A 23,707-nucleotide genomic window follows, 5' to 3' on the forward strand; every position below is an offset into this window, starting at 1 on the left:
ATGCAGCTCTCCCCCTTTCAAGATATCTGTGTTTGTGTGTGTGTGTGTGTGTGTGTGTGTGTGTGTGAGAGAGAGAGAGAGAGAGAGAGAGAGAGAGAGAGAGAGAGAGCTATTTTTATCTGTCCTTGCCTATTTGAATCACATTGTATACTGTACTAGTATGTTACACACTATAATTTAATGCATGCAGATGTTTAATCTGTTCCCTTGCTCTAATGTCTCATGATACACTGCATAGAGGCAACTCCCTGAAATGATCATACATTTTATATTTTGTTTCTTTCGCCAGTGTTAAAAAGGGAGATGGATTTCAAAAAAATGTATGTATGTCTTATGAAGTAAACTGTGTTTTTCAACACCAAATATAAATGATAAAATTGCTTGACTAGCTAAGAGCTAGCTGGCATCACATACCACAAGGGTACTGAATGACTCCCCAATAACCGGAATACTAGGCCAACGGAATGGTGAGGCCTTGGAGGCAAAACAACGTGCTGAAACACAAGTTTGAATCCTGATCCCACGCTTAGAAACCACTCACTGGTATTAAGTGTGTTATAAATGAACAATAAAATAAAACTAAATGAATAAAGCATTCATAGAAAGAAGGGTCCTAGTGATTGTTTCGTATGGCAAATTTTCGGAAAAAAATGCATCGAAATAATGGTTTAGTTACCCATTTTAGTATAAAAAAAAACTTTCCCTACAAAAAATGCATTTTTTCGATGCATATTTTTCCCAAACTTTGGCATTCGAAACTGTTTTCGTAACAATGCCTGGATACCGAGAGAAGACAAGTGGGCCTATATAAACACATCCAACAAGCAAGCTGTGCAAATCCAATTGTGTTCAGTTTCAAATGTTACTGCAGTTCATCAAATACATATATTTGATAGATATGAATGTCATAGAATTCATTTTGCAGAAATGTGATCTAGATGTACACTATATATATGTTTTTGAATGTCGTAAGTTGCCAGATAAATCCGATATGTGTCCATGGATTTAGTTGTTCCCTCTATTCAGTTGTATTTGCTGCTCATCTAAAACCTGAGCCTGGACTCGACTCACTCACATGCATTTCTGTTCATCCTTTTACTACAGGCGATCGATTAGTAGCCCGCCCAAGGGTCTATACAGGTCTATCATCACAGATCCGGAGTACCTTGCACAAGATGGTGAGTTTCCATGAACACAAGGAGACAATAATTGGAATGCATTCATATACATATTCCAGACATACTTGTGTCATTTTTACAGTAAGTGACACAAGCATTAGCATTGATCACATTGGAGCTCACATTCCATTGTAACGCCAGGTGACCAAAAGGCATAAAAGTCTTGAGTAAGTCCTTAAAGCCTTTCATTCACGCCATGGCACATTTTGAATAATTTGTATGGCACAGAGAATGCCGGAACGCAACTTGCTTTTCCGCCGCCTTCCTTCCTCTCCACCATACAAATGCTCCACCATTTGCGCCGACATTGATTTTCATGCCAGTGCAAATGCTGGAGATCCCTATGGGGTCTGCCTGCTTTATGCTGGTGCATATAGCCTGTGACCCTATAGGGACCCATTGTAACCTCCCATGGCAGGCAGCATTTACAGTTCGAATGAAGCGCGTCCCTGACATGCAAGCATGTCGGACAGCATTTAATTGTAACTGCACACGCTGCCTGCCATGCGAGCACAGCAGGCAGCGTGTACAATTACAAGTCAACACTGGCTTTTGCCCTGCACTTTGACACTTCGGCGCACAAATGACAAAGAATTTGGAGGCGGTGACCTGGCTACGCCTGAGTACAAATGTACCAGGTCCTCGCCCTCAAATTACGATTAGTAGCAGCCTGCTCTCCATTGTGTGTTTTTGCTACTTTTCAATACTTCGATTGCCAGTGTATGATGGGAGGCAACCAGGGTTTTCCCCTGGTGGTTACACATTGATGTTATAGATCCAGCATTGACTAAGGATTTTGTAGGATCTGGAGCAAATATGTGGTGAAGCCCCGAAGAGCAGTATGATTCACCCCCTCTACAACCCACTTCGAAGCTGTCAGTGGATCCTGATCACAGGAAATTGACTTCAGTGTGATCTTAGCATCCGACTTTTGCTTTAAAAGCTCAGCCGTTGTCAGGTGGTGCTGAGAATGATAATAATGTTGTCTCTCTATCAGTTTTACATCCAGCTTATTTAATTTTATTTTGGTGTGCTGTACAGAACTGCAAGCGGCTTAGGACTGTTTCAGAGCACTGCATCATTGGAGTGCAGTATGAGGAAAGAAAAGGGGGAGTAAGCAATCCATTAGGAACACTCAAGCCACAGAGTGCACCTTGGCGTGCTCTCGTCGATTCACGGTTACAAAAAACGTAGAGTCTGGAAATGTTAATTCTACTGTTTCTATGTGCTAGCATTAAGACTCTGCAAATTCAGCCAATTCTATCTCATCTGAGGATGATTTAACTATCACATCAGTAGTTGCAGCAGAAAATGCTGATCTTGGAAATGCTAAGTTTATTGTTTCTAACGTCGGCTCCTCAGCATGGGGTAGCAACAACTCTGCCAATATTACCTCATCTGAATATGACTAAATTACTACATAGCAACTACTCCAGGTGTGTTACCCATAGATACTACTGCTCTTCTGTGTCCCATGCAAAATTCAATTTGTTCCCAATCAAAGTCGGGGCTATATGTAGGCTAAATCAAAAAGTAAAGGCACTGCGGCACCCTTCTAAGGTCCATTGAGCATGATCTTCATCTGATGATACCTTGTCTAATAACTCAAACGAAGAAACTCATAGCTCTTTTATTAATCTTGTTGCTACAGAAATCAAACTAGCACCCCTAAATACTAGTTCCTAACCCAACATGCGATAGAGGTTCCACAACTTAATTGTCGAAGCCAATCTGGACATATTATTTCTCACCAAACATGGCTCAGCAAGGTGACACACCGGAAAACAGCTCATGCTACCGCAGTAGACTATAAAATTATCAGAGTAGATTGTGCCGCATCACAAGGTAGCGGTGTTGCAATCATACACAAGGATTCTCTGAAAATCCATCAATCGAATGTGTTAGTCATCAAGGGCTGAGGAGTGCTTCTAGTCAAGCTTAATCTAAATCACGCAACCTCTACTAGCCTTTTCCTGATCTATAGGCCTCCAGCATTAACTACTGATTTTAAAGAACAACTGGTTGCTTCTTTAATGGATAACGTCAACCATAACTCCCATTTCCATCTTTTGGGAGATTTTAATCTCTGGTTTGATGACCAAACTGATATTTTGGCTAGATCATTAATAAATGCCCTTGAAGCTATTGGTTTTGAGCAACATGTAAAGCTCGAAACTGATAAAGCCGGCAATATTTTAGATTGATCCTCACAAACAATCTATATATTGACTCTCTTAATATTTATTCAACCTTGTCCTTGGTCAGATTGTCATGTAATGTTTTTCAACTTGTTATTGCCTTCTCCACTGCAGTGTGTAGATAACAATCCTAGAACTCTTTAAAAAACTAGGAAAAACTGTCTCCCACAACCATCAAACCCTTGGTTGCCCCCAACTTGGGAAGCCTATCTACCCTCAATGACGTTAATGACTTGCCACAATGCTTCAGACAAACTCTCCATGACGAAATTAATACATTTACTCCTATTTACACAAAAACACTTTAAACCAAAACCATCCAAAACACTTGGTTCGATGATAACTCCTGGCTTTAAAGTCCTATTCTCCCCAAAAAGAGCAGCAGAGTCTGCATGGATAACTACCAACAGTCGAGAACAAACAGTTTTTCACATCCCTTTCCAAAGAGTACAAAACAGTGATTCTGAAAACTAAAAGTGCTGCATATAACATGAGAATCGATAAAGCGAGCTCAGGCTCCAGAGAACTTTTCGCTAGCCTACGTTACCTCAAAACACCAGCTCAATCACCTGACAACTGTACCAAAGATATCAGCTGTTGTAAGAAAATCCAAAACGCACTCCTTGACAAACTCTCCCTACTCCAAACTAAATTCACTCCAAAAAAAGTCAGACTCTCACCAACTAACCTGCCCTTGCACCAGAGACCTCCCACACAGCTCACCACCCCTAGGTGCAAATTCACCCTGGTCACGATCACTGAAACTCTAAAAATAATTTATGGTCTGAAACCCTCCAAATGCCAAGGAGATTTATGTCCAGCCACCCTCATTAAGTACTGTGCCATAGAGCTTGCCCTGTTCATCACGGTGCTAATCAACAACTCCTTCTCAAGTAGCAATGTCACACAGAATCTAAAAGAAGCCTGGGTAGCCCCCCTTCTAAAGAAGCCCATATTAGATGCAAACATTCCCTCAACTACCGCCCCATCACAACCGTACCCTTCCTCCTCAAAATACTAGACAGAGCGGCATGTCTGCAAATCCAAAACTATGTGGAATCCCACAAGCTGCTTGGCCTCTGCCAATCAGGCTTCCTCTGTGGTCACGGAACGGAATCTACCCTCTTGGACTTAAAAATCCAAATGATGATATTATGGACAATGGCAATATGGCCATCCTCCTTCTACTTGACTTCTCAGCGGCCTTTGATTTGGTCAATCACAACATCCTCTGCCAACACCTCTCCTCAGCCGCCCACTTCTCAGCCAAGTCCATAGCTTGGATAAAATCCCTCCTATCCATGCGCACAATGAGTATTCTCCACATCAGCAGCAGCCCGCCAGCCCCAGTCACCCATGGAGTGCGATAAGGCTCTTGCATCTCTCTGACCCTGTACATTATCTTCATCAAGCCTCTCTTTGACCTCCTTGATGACCTGGGCGTCACCTACAATAACTATGCGGATGACACCCAAATCTTCCTACCCCTCTCCGTCAACTATGACACTGACACAAATACATTAAGTGAATTATACCAAACCATTCAGGCCTGGATGGCACATCACTGACTCTGCTTAAACAATTATAAAACCGAGCTACTCCCCATTGGCACACAATCTCAACTATGCAATCTCATTGACTCCTACAAATCCTTTGCCATCGACGGGAATATCATCACAGTGTCCAAAGAGGTAAAAACCCTGGGAGTATACCTAGACTCCCCGTTATCATTAGCCAGACAGGTGAACACTATTGCTTCAGCAGCAGCTTACATCGCAAAATGTATCAATGCCTGCAGGCCATTCCTAACTACTGACAGCTGCATCACATTTGCTAGAGCCCTCATACTATCCATTATCGACTATTGCAACTCCCATTTTGCAGGCACCAATGCCCGCAATATAAAAAAAACTACAGATAATCCAAAATAACGCTGTAAGCGCAGCGTTAAACATATCCAAAAAAGATCACATCTCCACAGCTAGACGTAACAGCACTGGCTCCCGGTCCAAGAACCCATCATGTTCAAAACGCTCTCCCTTACTCACAAATGTATCTCAAACACTGCCCTCAGCTACCTGTCCAGAAAAATCTATAAGTCCCAATCTTCCAGACCCACTCAAGCTGCCTACTCGCACTTACTCAACATTTCTAATTTTAGGTGGCAGACGGCAGGGGCAGCAGCTTCCCCGTGATCGCTGCCAAACTCTGGAATACCCTCCCTCTAGCCTTAAGATCTGAGGACTCCTTCTGGTCCTTCCGCAAAGGCCTCAGACCTGGCCCTTTTCCCAAGACCAACAAAACTAATCAAACCCGCCCAAATTGACTAACACGTGGCTCTGACACAGACCGAGATCAGTAACGCACACCTAAGCTTCTGACATGTATCTTTTTATTGCCCATAACGACTGTTACCACTATTTGTATACCATTGTAGCACCTATGTTTGTATCCATGTTGTAACCAAGCGTAACCACTACCTTTATGTAAACGAGCGCCCAGATACCCCCGGGTGCAGTGCACTTTATAAATGACCAAATAAATAAATAAATAAATACATAAAATAACATCATTAAAACCAGGAAAGAGAAAAGACAACTTGAAAGACTATGGCGCAATAATCTGAGTGCTGAGAATCTATCAATTTAATAAATAAATCAGCCAATGAGTATAAACAGGCTATTTTGGATGCCAACCAGTCTATAACACTTGAATTTCAAGTGCCAAATATAGCTCTAGAGAATTATTTGTCATTCTCAAAAACATGAGGGGAAGGTTGGTTCTGGTCACCTCTTGTTGCTTGCAATGAATGGTGTTTGAACATCCAGAATAAATTCATGAATAAAATTACCAAGCACAAACAGGCAATTCTCAAATCCATCTGATGACAGTAATTGCCTGGTGTGAGAAACCAGAAGGTGTCTCACCCACTAGTCCCTGGGGATCTGTCATCCAGATGGCCAGGACATGGCCTTTGCTTTTGGGTCCAGTTCCTGGGGGTGGACCAGTGTGGGAGGATCACCTGGGTAAGTGGGACGTGGGATGGCGAGACGCGGTTCCCCTTCCCTGTAACACCTTTACCCCATCCTATCAGATGGGATACGTAGGAACTCTAGCCTCCCCCCTTTCCTACATGAACACTTTCAAAGGGACAACGCGCTCTGCGAGAAAGCAGCCTAACACCTCAGCAGTATACCTGACGTGTCCCAATACAATGGTCAGACAATTACTGACCATCACTTACACCTGACTTCCATTAAGCTTCCCAACACGGATAAAAGGCTGAGCACAAAAGCACACTCTGAGCGAGGCAAAGTACATGAGGAATTAGCAGTTTCGAGACTGCAGCTAACGAGAGAAGAAAGACGACAGAACAGAAGGGGATCGCAAGGAGGGAAATTCCCTTGACGTTTCCGACAAGAGACCATTACTTTCACAAACCCTCGAGATTAGAAAGCGTAAGACCAGGAAACCAGGCTGAAGAATTCTGAATTGTGTGGCGGAGATACCTGGGGACCTCATGTGTCTCTAATCAAGGCAGGGAGAAGAAGCACATGCCGTGCTACCATGCCTGCCTCCAAGAACAAAGCACTGTCAGTGAAATCAACAAAGCACTGTGAGTTGGGGAGACCAATACAAGACCGGTATGTGTTGAAGCCAAGGTTACAAGTGGCAACATTGCATGGCGAGCACTGGAATGAACATTGTTAAAACACATGTGAGAAAGCCGCAAGTAAAAGTTGAACTGCTGATGAGTGTTTGAACTTTGAAGAGACTTTGATATGATACCTTTGACAGAGTGGTCTGGCACCGCACGGGTGCTTAAATTGAAGGTCTATGTAAGGTATCCAGCTGAGAAGTGGCAGAAGTGAAAGTTAAAGGGTTATATTAAGAAGAGAACAAAGAATTGTCAATCAAAGTGGTCCTGGGACGGGTGAAGCAAAATCCTGCGCACAGTCGAAAGTCTTCAATTTTGATATAGTAAAGAAAGTTTGGAAAATGAGATAAATTTGGTCCCAGTCTGGCGGAGGGAACCAATTGAAGGTTTTGTGTTAAAGTGGGACTGAGCCCGGCGGACTGGGACCCGGGGTGAACAGTGAATCACCAAAGAAGTTGTGCATATGAGAATCCTGAGGAGAAAGGAACTTTGAATGTTTGTTTGTCGCCTCAGGCCCTCTGAAATAACAGACTTTAAGATTTTGAACTGCATCCTCGTGCTAGAAAAGCCAAAGTGTGTGCTAAGTTTGTGTGTGCCACCTTGTCCTGTGCTGCAAATGTGGGGAAGGGAAGCTAACAGCTCAACTATCCTCTAACATATTATTTCTTGAGCACTTTTCTTTTGTATAACATTGTTTCCCACATCCTTTCCATTTAGAAGTAAGGATTGGCAATAGGTTTGTTAGTATGGGCCCTTTTATTTTAACCGACTCCGCCAGGAGCGCGTTATTATTATTTGATGGTCGTAGCTTGTTCCCATCTTTAGATTTGGGTGTAGATAGGTGTTCAACAAACCCATTCAAAAATGCAATAAACACCATTGAACTGTGATCACTTGTGTCTGTCTTCACTGTTTGATACCATGCCTTCCTTACACAGACCAAATACAAGATGGAGGGTCTTTCCGCACTTCCTGTTTCATAATGTAACTGAGAATGAAGTCAGAATCATTGTAGAAAAGCTCAAACCCATTGTCTGTTTGTGAGATAGTTGTCCATCACAGACCTTAAAGGACTGTGTACATTTTTTACTTCTGGAAATCACTCAAATTGTCAACCTTTGAATCTGTAAATCGAGTGTTGCCCCTCTCTAAAGCAGACTTGGATCACACCATTGCTAAAAAAGGTGGATCCAACCGTGCTGAATAATTACAGACGAATTACTAACTACCCCTGTCTCATGTAGATCGTAGATAGGATTGCCTATCTTCAACTTCAAGAATACATTGAAGAACATAATATGCTATGTGCTCTCCAGTTTGGTTTTAGGGCTAGACATAGCACAGAGTCAGCATTGCTTAATTTAAAAGCCAACATGAGTAAGATCATTGACAAAGGACACACTGCTTCCCTTATGCTGCTGGACCTGTCTGAAGCCTTTGATCTGGTTGACCTCTCATTGCTCACAAAGAGACTAGGGGAGGTTGCTAATTGTTCAGACAGTACAGTCACCTGGATTACATTCTTTCTGGGGCCACGCACAGTAAGAGTAGCAGTAGGTTTAATAACAATTCATTATTAAACATGGTTATTGGCTTACAGAGAACATCCTGGGAAGAGGAAAATTGCATTCCAGACAATAGTGATAGTGAAAATATTTTTGACACAAATCTATCTGACACTCCGGATCTTGCAACATTGGTCTCCCCATCGGATTCTTCTGGCTTCTCGGACACTGACCAAGAAAGCGATGTAGCATTCGTGGACCAACAGAGCTCTGTAACTCTAGCAGCACCAGCTGATTTAATTATCACCAAGATTGATGCTTTATTTGCACTCACTGCATCCATTGCTAAGGATCAGACGGACTTCAAAGCAATACTGGCAAGAATTGTTGATTTGGTACTGATAAATTCATAGACACATATAACGGAAAGCTCCTCACCAGCTGTAAAACATCTACAACAAAGGTCACCTAGTTCTCAGCACTCAATAGATAACTTCCCGAGGAGCGTTCTGAGTGAAGTTGCATACTCTACCTCAAACAGTGCTATCTCTCAGAGACATCATTCATCTGCAACATATTCATATTGGCTTTATGAGGAGATGTCTAATTCTCCAACATCCATGGAGACCCAAACGTGTAACCACGAGTCAATATTTGGTGATTCCCACACCTCCAATAAAATCACAAAAGAAAAAAATGAAGTTGAAACACAATGCAATTACAAGGGAATCAATCCAGCAAGAAACATAACTAAGTTGCAACCCTTTAGTAAGTCATGCACTTGCACTAACTAACATTCTTCTTGACGGACTCAAAAGAAAGGTCGAACTAATGGGTCCTCTAGATCAGTGGTTAAAACCAACAACCACTATCAATTTGACAGGCCCATCACATTTGCAAACACAAGAACCTGCGCTGTCAACCACACATGCTGTGGACATACAACTTCTCCCTCACAAACCTAAATTACCATATGATATCATCAACTAAGTTGTACCACCTACTGATAATACTTTTAGGAGACCTTGGATAGCTGCTTTAGAACAGCAAATGAGGCAGAATCTAGAACTATAATTAATGTGACAAGTTAAGACTATATCCTGGTTGACAACATGCAGGAACTGGACAAATGGGTAATCCTGGAGGAATACTACCCTTCTACTTAAGTCTTTTTTTAAATCGCACTCATCTGCTGAACTTATTTAGTGGTGTACACAAACTAAATATAATTTCCTCTGCTAGCATTCTCCAAATCGAATTGCTGCGGATGGACAGAGCTTAAACTTGGACACTTATTCAATTCACATCCCCATTGATGGTAGCACCATTGAGATCAAACATCTATCTGCTAGAGCAAATGGCCTTTGGGCCGACTATCTGTAAGAATGTAAAAAAACATGTCCACTTCTCGACCACGTCAACAAAAGAAACGATTCTCTGACAGGAGCACAGGATCCTGTTTCCCTAGCTTCAGAACACACTATTTTATATACTTATAACCAATCCGCTGGGAAAAATACAAAGAATTACCAAGACGTTGTTCAGTGGGTTCCCAAAAGAGTCTAGGAGGAGGCAAATTGACTGACCCCTACTGAATCATCCATGAAATGGACCTCTTGGAATACAAGAGGATATAGGTCCTTTCTCACCCATCCCATTGGTCTTGCTGTTATTCTAAGTACTGGCCTATTTATCTTACTAGAAACATGGTTGACAAGTCCCTTTAACATTGATGGCTATCATAACATGCACAATACAGCAATAACTTTTCAGCAAGCGCGTCCTAGCAGGGGCCTGGCTATCGGAGTAAGAACTACATGTTACCTGGAAGCATTTTTTTGTTGCACTTGCTCTCCTTATGTGCTATCTGCCATATTACATACTCCCAAAAATGATGAAACTAAAATAGTGATCTTTGATATGATATGATATGAAATGGCATTTATAATGCACCTATACACAAGTGTTTCAATATATATGACCCTCCGCCACCTCTGGTGTACACACCAAAAACATACACAAAGTAATTAGTGAAACAATCCTACCTTTGTGTGAAAAGTTCCCCAAAGGGTACATAGTCATCGCCGGGAAGTTGAATATAAAGAATCTTCATTTGATTCAGGCGTGTGCAGGTTATCAAGATCGTAAATTGAAACAATTCATAAACATGTATGATCTGGAATGTCTCCCCTTTCAATCTCTGGACAAAGATACTGTTTTGTACGCATGGTCTAATGGCTTTTCTTATTCACACATAGATCATGTAATCACCGATTTAGCCATTGGGCGATGTTGTAGACCAGTTACAATTGCCCAAATTAAGTGAGCGATCATGCTCCTCTAAGTTGGACTGTTAACTGTGTTTCCCAGGGATCTTCCCACTTTAGGAATTAAACAATAGGAGTAAATAAACAGGAGAATAGGATATTATGGACTGGGAAAACTATAAAAGAGATTAACTACATATTGGCAATTAAACAAAAGGATTTTGAGTTTAGGAGTATGTATGAAGGCTGGGAAATGGGGGACCTATTGAAAGATATTATTAATAACATACAAATAGTAAAAAACCGTTCAGTTGGGGAAACATGGGAGGAACCAACTCTGTCCATTTGATATATTAATACATCAGCAAAAATTGATCTATCAAAAAGCCAGGGCAAATATTAGAGCACAGATAGCATTGAAATGCGAGGAAAAACAAAATAAATCTGATGAAAGTGGCCTCTCATTATGGAAATTGGATACGCCAACATAAGCATTCTACCAACAATAATACTTTCCAATTGTTAGCTGGATGGTTAAAACTGAATAATTCCCATAAATTTTGGTCATGTTTCAATGAATTCCAGATGCCATCTTCTCCTACCAAGCAAAATCCAGTCCCCAAACATTTATGGTTCTCTTACATCAGCAAATTGTATACCATTTCTGAAAGGGAAATCTCTGAGTTCACTTGCTCAAATGACAGGTTTAAAGCAATGCCATTGGGTTACGATATTGATGATCTAATTCTAATCATATGGAACATTAAGGCTTTACGGGCTCCTGGGCCCAATGGCATTCCTAAAGTCCCTTTTAAGTCTAATCCTCAGTTATAGGCCAGAGAACTGTTTAAGCTATTTAATGAAGTTGAATATAGTAAAACTATTCCCAAAAGTTGTCTTAAGTCCATTTTAATACCTGTTTTTAAAAAAGGCGATCGACTGGACCAGGCAAACTATCGTTTATTAGCTATAATGGATTATTCACAGAAAATATTTGCGTCCATCTTATTAAAAAAGCTCAAACAATGGGCTCAAGATAGTGACTTGATCAATACTTTCCAGACAGGCTTCAGGAAAATGCATAGCACAACAGACAATATCTGCGCAATTCAATTTTTAATGGTGGAGGCAGATTGTGGACTTAAAAATAATCTATGCTGTTGCTATTTCGATTATAGCAAGGCATTTGATTTAATCTCTCGCCCTTTGTTGTCGGAAAGTTAGAACATTGGGGGATTGATCAGCAGTTTATATTAGATACAATCGCTATACACATATACATCAGTCTCAGTCAGACTGAGTTTAGCAGGAGAATATACCGATTACAGAAGAACTAATCACGGCCTCAAACAAGGCTGCATACTGGCTCCTATGCTTTTTAATTGGCAATTTGCTGACCCGTCTGACTGTATTAGGGCAGTTTGTAATTTCCCACCCATAATCTGAGGAGAATTTGTTTCTTGTCTAGCTTAGCTAACAATACTATTTTACTCGATATGACCCCCGTTGGTTTACAACGTTCGTTAGATGCACTATCAAGCTAAGATGCATCAAAAAACCTTATGACTATAAACATATGTAAAACAAAGGTTATGTGGTTTGGAAGGGCGTATACCAACAAAAACACAACACATTTGGAAACTCAATAATCTTAATTTTATGTTGGTGTTTATTTGGGTCTTAACATAAAATTAAAACCTCCCAAAGAATATTATGGAGAATTTGTTATCTCTGAGGTTTGGAAAACATGGAAATCTGTCTGGTCTGGCCAGGCGTACAAAGCGGAACCCGCTGCAGAACTCGTAATGTGGCGACCCGGTATGAACGGTGCTGGTCCCTTACCGGCACCGTTCATACCGTGGACGCCACGGTCGTAATGAGGCCCATTGTCTAGTTTTCAGCTGTGGAGTTAGCATAGGATAGAATAGGTTTGGACAGAGGGTAGAATCTATGCAATACATCCTGACAAGCAATTCTTTATTTGACTTTGATGACAGGGTACCTCATTGTAGACACAGGGCTAGTTCAGGTTTTCTTTTCTTTAATAAATACCCTTAAAACATGTCTTTCCTGTCCGCCTTCTACATCTGACTTACCACAGATGCCAGGTTTTTCTCAGCAAACATAAACTCTTTCTCTGGGGTTACTAGCTTGTTTTTGACATACTCCCGAGATTGGGAGTGAATTCAGGTTCATAATAATATGCAATTTCTTCATCTTGCTATTTTTCATACCTCTGGCTCTCATTATAGCAACTCTGAGGGGTAACAAGTCAATCTGGTTAAATTCACTAATGTTACCTAGCTTCTCATCTAATCACTGATTAAGTTATGTGTGTAGTCTGGGGATCCCTCCAATGCAAAGACACTGTTTCTAACACCTCTGCCTGCCTCCTGTGACAAGTAGCCATTAGTCCTGACCATGAAGCCTGCAACCCAGAGAGAGGTGATGTGACATTGAAGATGTGCAACATGACATGTCCCACTCCTGGGTCCCCACAAGGGGAGACATTGTGGATAGCTCCCTGAGAATGTGTGGAAGAAACATTGGGAAGCCCGGTAGTGCCCAGCAGTTTTTGCTGTTTAGAATGTGTTCTTGGCAGGAATGGCTAATGGCTCTATCCATTTCGACATTTTTTCAGTCCATAATTTTTTTTTTAAGTTGCGCTACTTATCACACCTTGAATGCTTAATTCTAATGTGACTTTCTGCTTGAGGCTGCACCGAGCACCTTTTGGTGTTCAACATCTTCGTTCAATTTTTTTCTCTCTCAAAATGTTCGGTGTAAATAGCTATCTTATAGAAACCTGAATGACTGAATCAAAATTACCATGCAGTTCCTAGCTGTTCTAGGTCGTTTCTGATTGTAGAATGGGTCTGGTGAGATACTAATTGATAATTGCATCGAATCTCACATGTTTCTGTCACAAAGTATAATTTCTTAATGTAGCTGTCTACACCAGCACAATCTGAATTGCCAAAGCAAACATGCTATGCTGCTCCGTGCTCTTCTAATGACATTTTGCTGTTTGGAAAGGGTCCTGCACAAGAACCAGTTAACAGCAGATTGCTATTTCCTATTTTTCCCGCAAAATATTCTTCTAATGTATGGTTACTGGTCTCACCTAGTTTTGAATGTTTAAATTGGACTTACTAGTAGGCTGCTGTGAAAGATTCAATACACTTTTGTTTCTATTTCAAATGGGTTCCTCTATGCAGGAACAAGTTGATGAAAGTGTCTAAAAAAAATATGTGGTGAAAATTCCTCCCTAAAATGCCTTGATACCAAATGTGATCTGACAGAGTTCTTTTTTTTCAGTGAGGCAATATGGGATGGGGAATGGATTGTGGTGGGTGGGATGGTTCCTGTGGTCTCTTCCTGCTTTTTGCAACATTACAATTGCTCAACATTTTCTTTCTGTGATATTGATACTGTCAATCGTGTCTTCTTAATCGACACATTATTCTTGGTGGTCCACATGTCCAGCTATTCTCAGCATTGGTTACAATCTTTCAAGGAATAAAGGACACAGAGAGGTCAACTTGGACCTTCGACATCAGTCTCACTGTTGGTTACTTGCGTAGTGCTGTGTTATGTTGTGGGTTTGGGGTTAGAAATAACCACTCATGAGCCTTGTTCGGTTTAGGTATCTTTAGTAAGTCCACAGGAACACAGGTAAGTACATCAGCTATAATACAGGACAAGTTCATAGGATAGAAGCATCCACCGGTCCCCCTGTGCCAAGCTTAAGTTTCCAACTGGCAATCCAGGAACACAGGCACTCACATCCAAACATTCCAACCAGAACACTCCATACCAAACATTCCAGACTCAGGCACACATACATACAGGGAATAGCCACATAGTCAGGATAAGTAAAACACAACACATCTCCCCCCATACATAACCATGCAATCAAAGGAAGAAACAAAAGGAACAGTGTTACTAACATGTATGTATATAAAAAAACGATCCTTCTAAACATCCATCCAGCAAACTGCTCCTAGCATAAAACTATCCCCTACCAAGTCCTTAGAGTACCTGCCAATTGGCTAACACACTTCCAAAACAATCACTAGAACCATAACAGGCCTATTATGGAACTGGCTACAAGGGAACCAGCCCGCAATCTCATACACAACCATTATCACCTACATCACACAATAACCCTGCATCATCATTCACCAACAACAAATTGTGCTAACACAATCTACAGGGTTAAACCCCACTATCTGCCTAAAGCGTACTCATCTCCACTCCAATGTGAGTGTCCAAAAAAAACACCCTCTAAGGAAACTAAATGCTCGCAACTGAGCACAATACCATTTCCTCCACTCCACCACTCCAGGCACCATGCCTGAGCTACTGAATGCTCACATTTGAGCATCCCATGATCACCATAGAGCAATCAAAACACGCACTACTATTACCACCACTCCACCACTAAATCGTGGCGTCCTAAAAGTAATGCCAGCAATCTAAGTCCCTACCATCATTTGACACCTCTAGTGTCGGGATTGTCCATCCCACCAATATTTGACACCACCAGTGTCGGGATTCTCCATCCCCCAAGAATTTGACACCACCAGTGTCGGGATTCTCCATCCCCCAAGAATTTGACACCACCAGTGTCGGGATTCTCCATCCACCAAGAATTTGACACCAACAGTGTCGGGATTCTCCATCCCCCAAGAATTTGACACCAACAATGTCGGGATTCTCCATCCCCCAAGAATTTGACACCAACAATGTCGGGATTCTCCATCCCCCAAGGATTTGACACCACCAGTGTCGGGATTCTCCATCCCCCAAGGATTTGACACCACCAGTGTCGGGATTTTCATCCCTCCTTCCATTTGCACACCTCCACTCTCTCACAGAGTCCCATCACACAATTGGCAATTTGCCATGACATCCACTAAAAACTCTCACACCATAACTCAACCAAGGCCATAGCGCTTGCACATTGCAAATTGGGTGCATACCAGAGAACAATCCAACAACAGCACAACAATTGCAGAAACATGACATCTTTCTTTTTGTGATGACCTTTGCATTATTAAAAATAATTTCATGAGCTCGTGAAATGTTGCTTTTAACCAATTTAAACAATAGGCCATATATAATGGTGATGTCAATTAAACTAGATGTAATAGCAATTCCGCCGTATAAATAGCCATCCGAGGTGGTAATAGTAGTGCGTGTTTTGATTGCTCTATGGTGAGCATGGGATGCTCAAATGTGAGCATTCAGTAGCTCAGGCATGGTGCCTGGAGTGGTGGAGTGGAGGAAATGGTATTGTGCTCAGTTGCGAGCATTTAGTTTCCTTAGAGGGTGTTTTTTGTGGACACTCACAGTGGAGTGGAGATGAGTACGCTTTAGGCAGATAGTGGGGTTTAACCCTGTAGATTGTGTTAGCACAATTTGTTGTTGGTGAATGATGATGCAGGGTTATTGTGTGATGTAGGTGATAATGGTTGTGTATGAGATTGCGGGCTGGTTCCCTTGTAGCGAGTTCCATAATAGGCCTGTTATGGTTCTAGTGATTGTTTTAAAACATTTTGTATTTGTTGCGTGTATCGCATTTCTATGGAATGTTTATAACATTTGGATCAAAGTGCTCGTTTCGTGGCATCCAGAAAAAAAAATGAAATGTATAGTTGTGTTTATGTTTTGCACTGTATTAACCAATTATTCTTCCACAGGAAAACAACCATTAAGGACTTTGTAGCCTTATTATTGGACTCAAGTGTGGTGCTTCTCAGAGGGGGGGGGTGGGGTCGGTGGGTGTCTCCCTTTGGTGCTGTCCCCCCAGCACAGCCAGATCCCAGCCTCGTCGCAGGTGTGGAATTCAGGGTCCGGCCATAAATTACTCTGACACTCCAGTGAACTGTTATCTTATTTACTTAAGTTCAGGTACATCAAATACAGTTCTTAGAGTACTGGTCAGATGCACGAGTATTCATCCATATCACCAGCTCCAAGGTCTCTATTTCTAGGAAGTCCACACTGGGAGAGCTCTCCTTCTTCATAATCTCGGCACTGAAGGGCGCAGGATTACTCTAAGGACTTGGTAGGGGATAGCTTTATGCTAGGAGCAGTTTGCTTGTTGGATGTTTAGAAGGATCGTTTTTTTATATATACATACATGTTAGTAACACTGTTCCTTTTGTTTCTTCCTTTGATTGCATGGTTATGTATGGGGGGAGATGTGTTGTGTTTTACTTATCCTGACTATGTGGCTATTCCCTGTATGTATGTGTGCCTGAGTCTGGAATGTTTGGTATGGAGTGTTCTGGTTGGAATGTTTGGATGTGAGTGCCTGTGTTCCTGGATTGCCAGTTGGAAACTTAAGCTTGGCACAGGGGGACCGGTGGATGCTTCTATCCTATGAACTTGTCCTGTATTGTACCTGATGTACTTTCCTGTGTTCCTGTGCGCCTCTTCACATTTGCAGCACCTCACTGTGCCATACAGCGCCTTGCTGCCTCTGCAGCACCCCTTATGCAGCGACTCTTCACTGCATCTTGCAGCGCCTCACTGTCCTTGCAGCATCACTTCACTGCCCCTGTTCACTGCCTCATGCAGCACCTCGCTGCCTCTGCAGCGCCTCTTCACATCCTGTTGCAGTGCCTCACTGCCCTCGCAGCACCTGTTCACTGCCTCAAGAAGCAATCCTTCACTGCCTCATGCAGCACCTCACTGCCTCTGCAGCACCTCTTTGCACATAACTGCGCTCCACTGCCTCTGCAGCACCTCACTGCCTTTGCAGCACCTGTTGACAGCCATGGCTGCTAAGCCAGGCACCATGCCTGAGCTAATAAATGCTCACCATTGAGCATCTCATGCTCACCATAGAGCAACCAATAACCTCCACTCCACCACTCCAGGCACCATGCCTGAGCTAATAAATGCTCGCCAAAGATTTGACACCACCAGTGTCGGGATTCTCCATCCCCCAAGAATTTGACACCACCAGTGTCGGGATTCTCCATCCCCCAGGAGTGAAGGTTATTGGTTGCTCTATGGTGAGCATGGGATGCTCAATGGTGAGCATTTAGTAGCTCAGGCATGCGCCTGGAGTGGTGGAGCAGTGCGAGTTTTGGTTGCTCTATGGTGAGCATGATGTTTGGAAACTTAAGCTTGGCACAGGGGGACCGGTGGATGCTTCTATCCTATGAACTTGTCCTGTATTATACCTGATGTCCTTACCTGTGTTCCTGTGGACTTACTAAAGATACCTAAACCGAACAAGGCTCATGAGTGGTTATTTCTAACCCCAAACCCACAACATAACATTGGCGACGAGGATGGGATTAGAGAAAGCAGCAGATGTCCACTCAGATGAAGGAGCGCTTACACCGATGGATCATTTGGAAAAAGAAACATATGAGGTAATGGAAATTCTGCATGAAAGGGCCGAGATATGGGAAGGCATCCACCGGGTCCATTCCCCATCCCTTCCCATAAATAAGGAGTCCGCTATGGAGGGGGTGGACGTAGTGATTAAAATATGGCAGTGTGACGACTTCGCGTGCTGTGTTGGCGGTCAGGGAACTGCTCAAAGCGTTTTAGCAGCAGATAATATGGCAGAAAGAGGGAGCTTTTCCTCACGCTGCATGTCATTAGAGGAGAGCGTAATGGGCGGAGGAAGCAGTTTGCGGACTGTTACTGGAAATACGTGTATTGGAGAGCGTGGTTCGGGTGATGAAGAGTATCCGCCGAAGATGACTGCTGCGAGTGAAATGATGACGTCACTGGCTGCAGGGTTAACCCCTTCATACCACGAGAGCGACGTTGGCCTGATGTAAAGAATTTGCCTCATTCGAATGCAATGGAAACACTTTGGGTTGCTTCTAAGGCTGGTTGGCCTTACACCACAGCTAGCGGATATTGGAGAGAAGGAGTAACGGAGAACTCATCTATGAGCGGGCCCATTTCCAAAATGTGTGTGGATCACAACAAGGTTTATATTTTGATTCCGGATGTGTCGGGGGAAGGAGCTTTCTATAAGAACTATGTACGATGTTTGATGGTACCTGGGGACTCTGCTTTGAGTTTGCCATGGAGGGTGAGTGAAGATAATTATAACGCAGTAAGTTCCAATTATAGTGGTTGTACTGTTCCAACGTTGTCAGAACAAGATTGTGATTTTGTAAAGCCTCAAGAGCCAGCAGGGAGGCGGCTGGACGACGCACCATCTATTTGTAGTTGGATTGATGACATTTTTGGGAACTTTAAGGAGTTGCCTTCACTAGTGGATAATGAGTTTCTGGGAAGTACTCAATTGTATCCTGTCAGCACAAAAGACAGTGAATGTTCGGAGTTGGCATGGGTTCATGAATATTTTGGAAATTTTAAAGAGCCACTGAGAAAGAAGATATTTTGCTAATGTGGCTCTCGAAAAAAAAAAAAATAATAATAACTAAGGGGGGTTAATGAGGATATGTTAACTATTTGTCATTGGCTCTTTCCAACTAATAATAACCCTTCCTTTGCAGCAATATGGCTTAAGTTGTTGTCCATCACACTATGTGCATTGTTGTTTAGTTTTACATTGAGCGGACTACTGTCCATTACATGTGTTGCATGTGTGAAAAGGTGCAATGGTTGAGGTGAACCGTTGAGCGGACTACTGTCCATTACATGTGTTGCATGTATGAAAAGGTGCAATGGTTGAGGTGAACCGTTGAGCGGACTACTGTCCATTACATATGTTGGATGTGTGAAAAGGGGCAATGGTTGAGGTGAACCGTTGAGCGGACTATTGTCCATTACATGTGTTGCATGTGTGAAAAGGTGCAATGGTTGAGGTGAACCGTTGAGCGGACTACTGTCCATTACATGGGTTGCATGTGTGAAAAGGTGCAATGGTTGAGGTGAACCATTGAGCGGACTACTGTCCATTACACTGTCTGTATAAAAAGGGAGTGTTACAGGCTAGGGTGCATATTGTTATAAATTGCATCTTTGCACTACAGCGCATGTGTTGATTTATTCTTGCATCATACCCCGCCATACTAGGTTACTTTATGGGGTATTGGGGGATTAGTTTTCCAGCCACAAGGTGCAAGTGTGTGATCTTCCGAATTTCAGGTGGCACCATGGTTGAAAATGTTGTTTTTCCACAGGTTACATCACTAAGGTCTTTGTGGGAACTGGTCACACTTATTTTGTTTGTAGTGTAAAAATATTGCTCTAACTACATCTGTAAATTAACTTCAGGTGTGGTTTATACAGTTTAAGGATATTAACTTTATTGTTTCATTGATTTCTCATGTGAATCTTAAAAGTTTGCTTTAGATAAAAGGTAGTAATTGATAGTGATGGTGTTGGTACCATTTGTGATATTATCAGTCATGCAGTCATGCAAGGTTTTTGTTTTGTCATTGGTGGACATGGGGGTAGTTGATTGAGGGCTGGCTCCCTAGTTTTCAGAAGTTGTGGTAATGGCCTGCCACAACTCAGATGGTGGTTATGGATGTTGAAGTGTTTATAAAAATGTTCAGTATTTCAATTTTATCAATTACTTACATTACAGCTGAGTACTTTATGAATGATGAAATGTATAATATTCTTTATGGAAAATGTTTATTTCCTAGTGCCAAATTTCTCTCTGTTTTGTCATTTTTGAAAAAGTTAAAGGGGGGAGATGTGTTAAGATCAATACTGAAATGCAAGTAAGCTCAGCTCCATTTGAGAATGTTTCTTTGGAATGTTTATGTACGTATTCAGGGAACGTTCCCTTGAGAATCAGTTGGGAGCTTGCTCAGTTGTTATCTGGACCGGTGGATGCCTTTTCCCTGCCTTCATACTTACCTGTTAACTTCTAAATAAATATACTTATTAAGTACAGAGCGCGTGTTCTTCATTCTGACATAACCTCAATGGACAATCTAACATGCTGCATGGGCCCCCTGTGTCCCTGGTTCTATTAAATGTATATTTGGTTCCACTCTTTCAGCAACCTCAGACTTGCACTGTTAATATTACAATCATACATTGCGATTTCGAAGTGTAAATTGAGGTTATTGGTGGCTGAGGGAAAATTCTCGACACTCCAGGAATGCCTTCTGGTTCTGAGGGAATGGATGATGGTTCAGTGCCTGCAATTGAATGGGTCAAAAATTGAGGTTATTGTCTTTGGAACGAAACAGAGGTGATCTCTACAAACTATCAATATTCCTCCACTATCAGAGCGTGCCCTTTCTCTGAGAAATAACATCAAACATCTTTGTTTAATTCTTAATCACCTTGTATTTGTATTTTATTAATTTATTTATAAAGCGCACCTGGCCCAAGGGCATCTGGGCGAATTTCTTGAGGTTACAGAGACACAGTATATAGGCAAAAAAACAATTGACATAATACAAAGTACATAAATGGTAGAATAACAGAGATTTCAATAGAATTGACATGATAAATTACAGAACACAAGCCCATGGGCCAACATTAAGTTAAATGACCAAGAGCATTAAGGATCGTTATAAACATTGAAGCAAGAGGAGATTTACGAATCTTGTTCCTGGAGCCACAGTTTGACTTTACACTTGAACGAGTGAAAAGAAGGTTCGGATCGGAGTGGGTAGGGCAGAGAGTTCCACAATTTGGTGGCAAGGAATGGGGAACTGGACCCACCGGCTTTCCTGAGCTTGAATCTAGGCAAGGAGAGGCAGTGAGCCTGTGCTGATCGCTGTGGTCGGGTGGAAGTGTGGGGAGAAAATCGGGTAGCCAGATATTCTGGGGCCCAGTTGGCGAGGCATTTATGCGTGAGTGCAAGAGTTTTGAGGGAGATTCTTTGTGAGACCGAAAGACAGTGAAGGCTCTGTCTGGTGTCCGAGATATGCTGGCTCCTTGGAATTTTTAGGGCTGCCCTGATGGCATTGTTCTGGGTTACCTGTAGCTTGTGTTAAGACGGATTTCTGAACTCTGTCCTGGTGGCGCAGAAGTTCAGAAGGCCAACCTAATTACTTGGAACAGGGTAACCTCTGGACAAGCCAGACCAATCAAGGTAGCGATCACGGCGGTCAAGACTAGGTCTCAAGAGGGGTGAGGGTGACTGAAAGCCCGCAATGAGCACACAAAGCAAGGACACTTACAAACTACTCCAAATAGGTGTTATATTAAAAATATATACACATTTATTCCAAGGCCTTTAAAACAATGACCACAGCGAGAAATCACAATACAACTCTAGTAAACCAACACATACCATACCAACACAATATATATACAAATACAAACAAGTCTCAAGCGTTAGATGCACGAAATGTGTAGTCCACCTAAAAGGGAAGGAAAACAGGCAGTGCGAAATAATGCTTAGACCCAGTCCGCCTTCAGAGGCACCTAACTAAAAGGAAGTCCGAGCCCTACGAAGAGTGGAGCCTTGTGCTCAAAAGTACCTGCACACGCTGGTGCCAACGGGCCAAAGGGGAGTCTCTTCGAGGGAAATCAGGCAGTTCAGTTTGGTGCACAAATGAAGAAGAACAGTGTTCCGAGACTCAAGCGCAGCCTCCACTGTGGGCAGAAGCAGAGCGCGAGTATGGAAAGGCTTGCTGTTTTGACACAGCGGGGAAAAGCTATGGGCTCCTGCAGGAGGGCAACCAGTTCCTAGCTATGCTACTCACCGGTCCCCGATGCAAGCAGACCCAGGCTTCTCCGCGTCAGTTTCAGTCGCTGGCAGGTTCAGAAGAGCAGGGGAAGTCTCGTCGTCGTGTTGAGTCTGCAGCAGCAGAGTTGAGTAAAAGACGTCCCAAACGAAGGAACCCGCACAGTTTGTTACCACAGCCGGGCAACGGAGCGGCCGTGTGTATCTGAGCCAAATGTACACTACTCACTTCAGACCTGGGAACGCCAAGTGTACGAATCTTGTGAGAGTGACAAGGACTCGAAATACTACACAACCTGGCGGCGGTTACAGAGCAAGACTCCTGTGTAGGCTGGTCAGTCTGCTGGATGGCCCAGAGACGCTTCCGACGGCTTACGAGCAGGAGATGGTGAAGATGCCGAGAATAGCTGTCCCCGCTATTCCAAGGGTCGAAGTACCAGTACAGGCCTTCTGGTTCGATCAAAGGTGAAAAGGGTTTCACAAGGCAACAGCAGTGCAGAGGAGCAGTCCTTCAGCGGGTCACCAGCGATTCCTCGGTTCAGCCTCTTGGTTGCAGGATACTTGGCTCTGTATTCCTTCGTTCGTGAGAACTCAGGAGATCGACATGGTAGTGGTGTTTCCAGCCCCCTCTTATCCACGGTTCCCTTCGCGTCAAAACAGAGGGGACCCAATGGGAGATCCGCTCATCAACACTCACACCATTCGTGGACCTATCACGGACCACGGTGGTCCCAGGCATTCACACCACCCTAGACTCTCTGGCACCCAGGATGTGTATTGGCACCAGACATCCCAGCCCACATCCTGGAGGCACACACCAGGCATGTAGAAGCCCGCGAAAGCATCCGTGTTTCGCGGGAAAGTACATGCCCAAATAAGGAAGGCCCCGGGTCGGCTCGACCTGGGGGAGGTGAAGGGAGCAAGACGGTCAGCGGACAGGACAAAGGAGCCTCGTGGTCTGGCCATTTTGGGAGCCAGGCCACCATTTTGGGCTAAGCGCGAGAAACGCGCTTAAAACGCCAAAAGGAGCTCAAAACACAAGAAACGATCGCTGCCACCATTCCCGTCCGTGAATCACTTGCACCGATCAGTTACAATCCTAAACGAGTATCTAGGGCCTGTAGAAGGCTAGAGACCCAAGAGAGCAGTAACTTAGCTTACAGTGCCCTCTTGTGTCATGTTGCACGAAAGCCGCAACATGATAAAAGAAACCACGGAAAACAGCGTTTCCCGGTACTGACTGTCTTAAGGGCATGTCAGTTTCCCTGTAAGAAAGGAGCAAAAGCCCGGAGG

The 23,707-nt window shown here is 43.0% G+C and overlaps 1 protein-coding gene across 2 annotated transcripts in view; it reads left to right on the plus strand.

The window, feature by feature from the left end:
• LOC138510562 (cytospin-A-like) overlaps positions 1–23,707 on the plus strand; it is a 1,126,527-nt gene that overhangs the window by 664,925 nt on the left and 437,895 nt on the right. For both annotated transcript variants that reach the window (XM_069626319.1, XM_069626320.1), the window contains exon 11: positions 1,105–1,178. In XM_069626319.1, coding sequence (XP_069482420.1) covers positions 1,105–1,178 — 74 coding nt within the window. The remainder of the gene's footprint in view (positions 1–1,104; positions 1,179–23,707) is intronic.

Source organism: Ambystoma mexicanum, chromosome 6p (genome assembly GCF_040938575.1).
Source record: "Ambystoma mexicanum isolate Mex_15411 chromosome 6p, UKY_AmexF1_1, whole genome shotgun sequence".
Lineage (NCBI taxonomy): Eukaryota > Metazoa > Chordata > Amphibia > Caudata > Ambystomatidae > Ambystoma > Ambystoma mexicanum.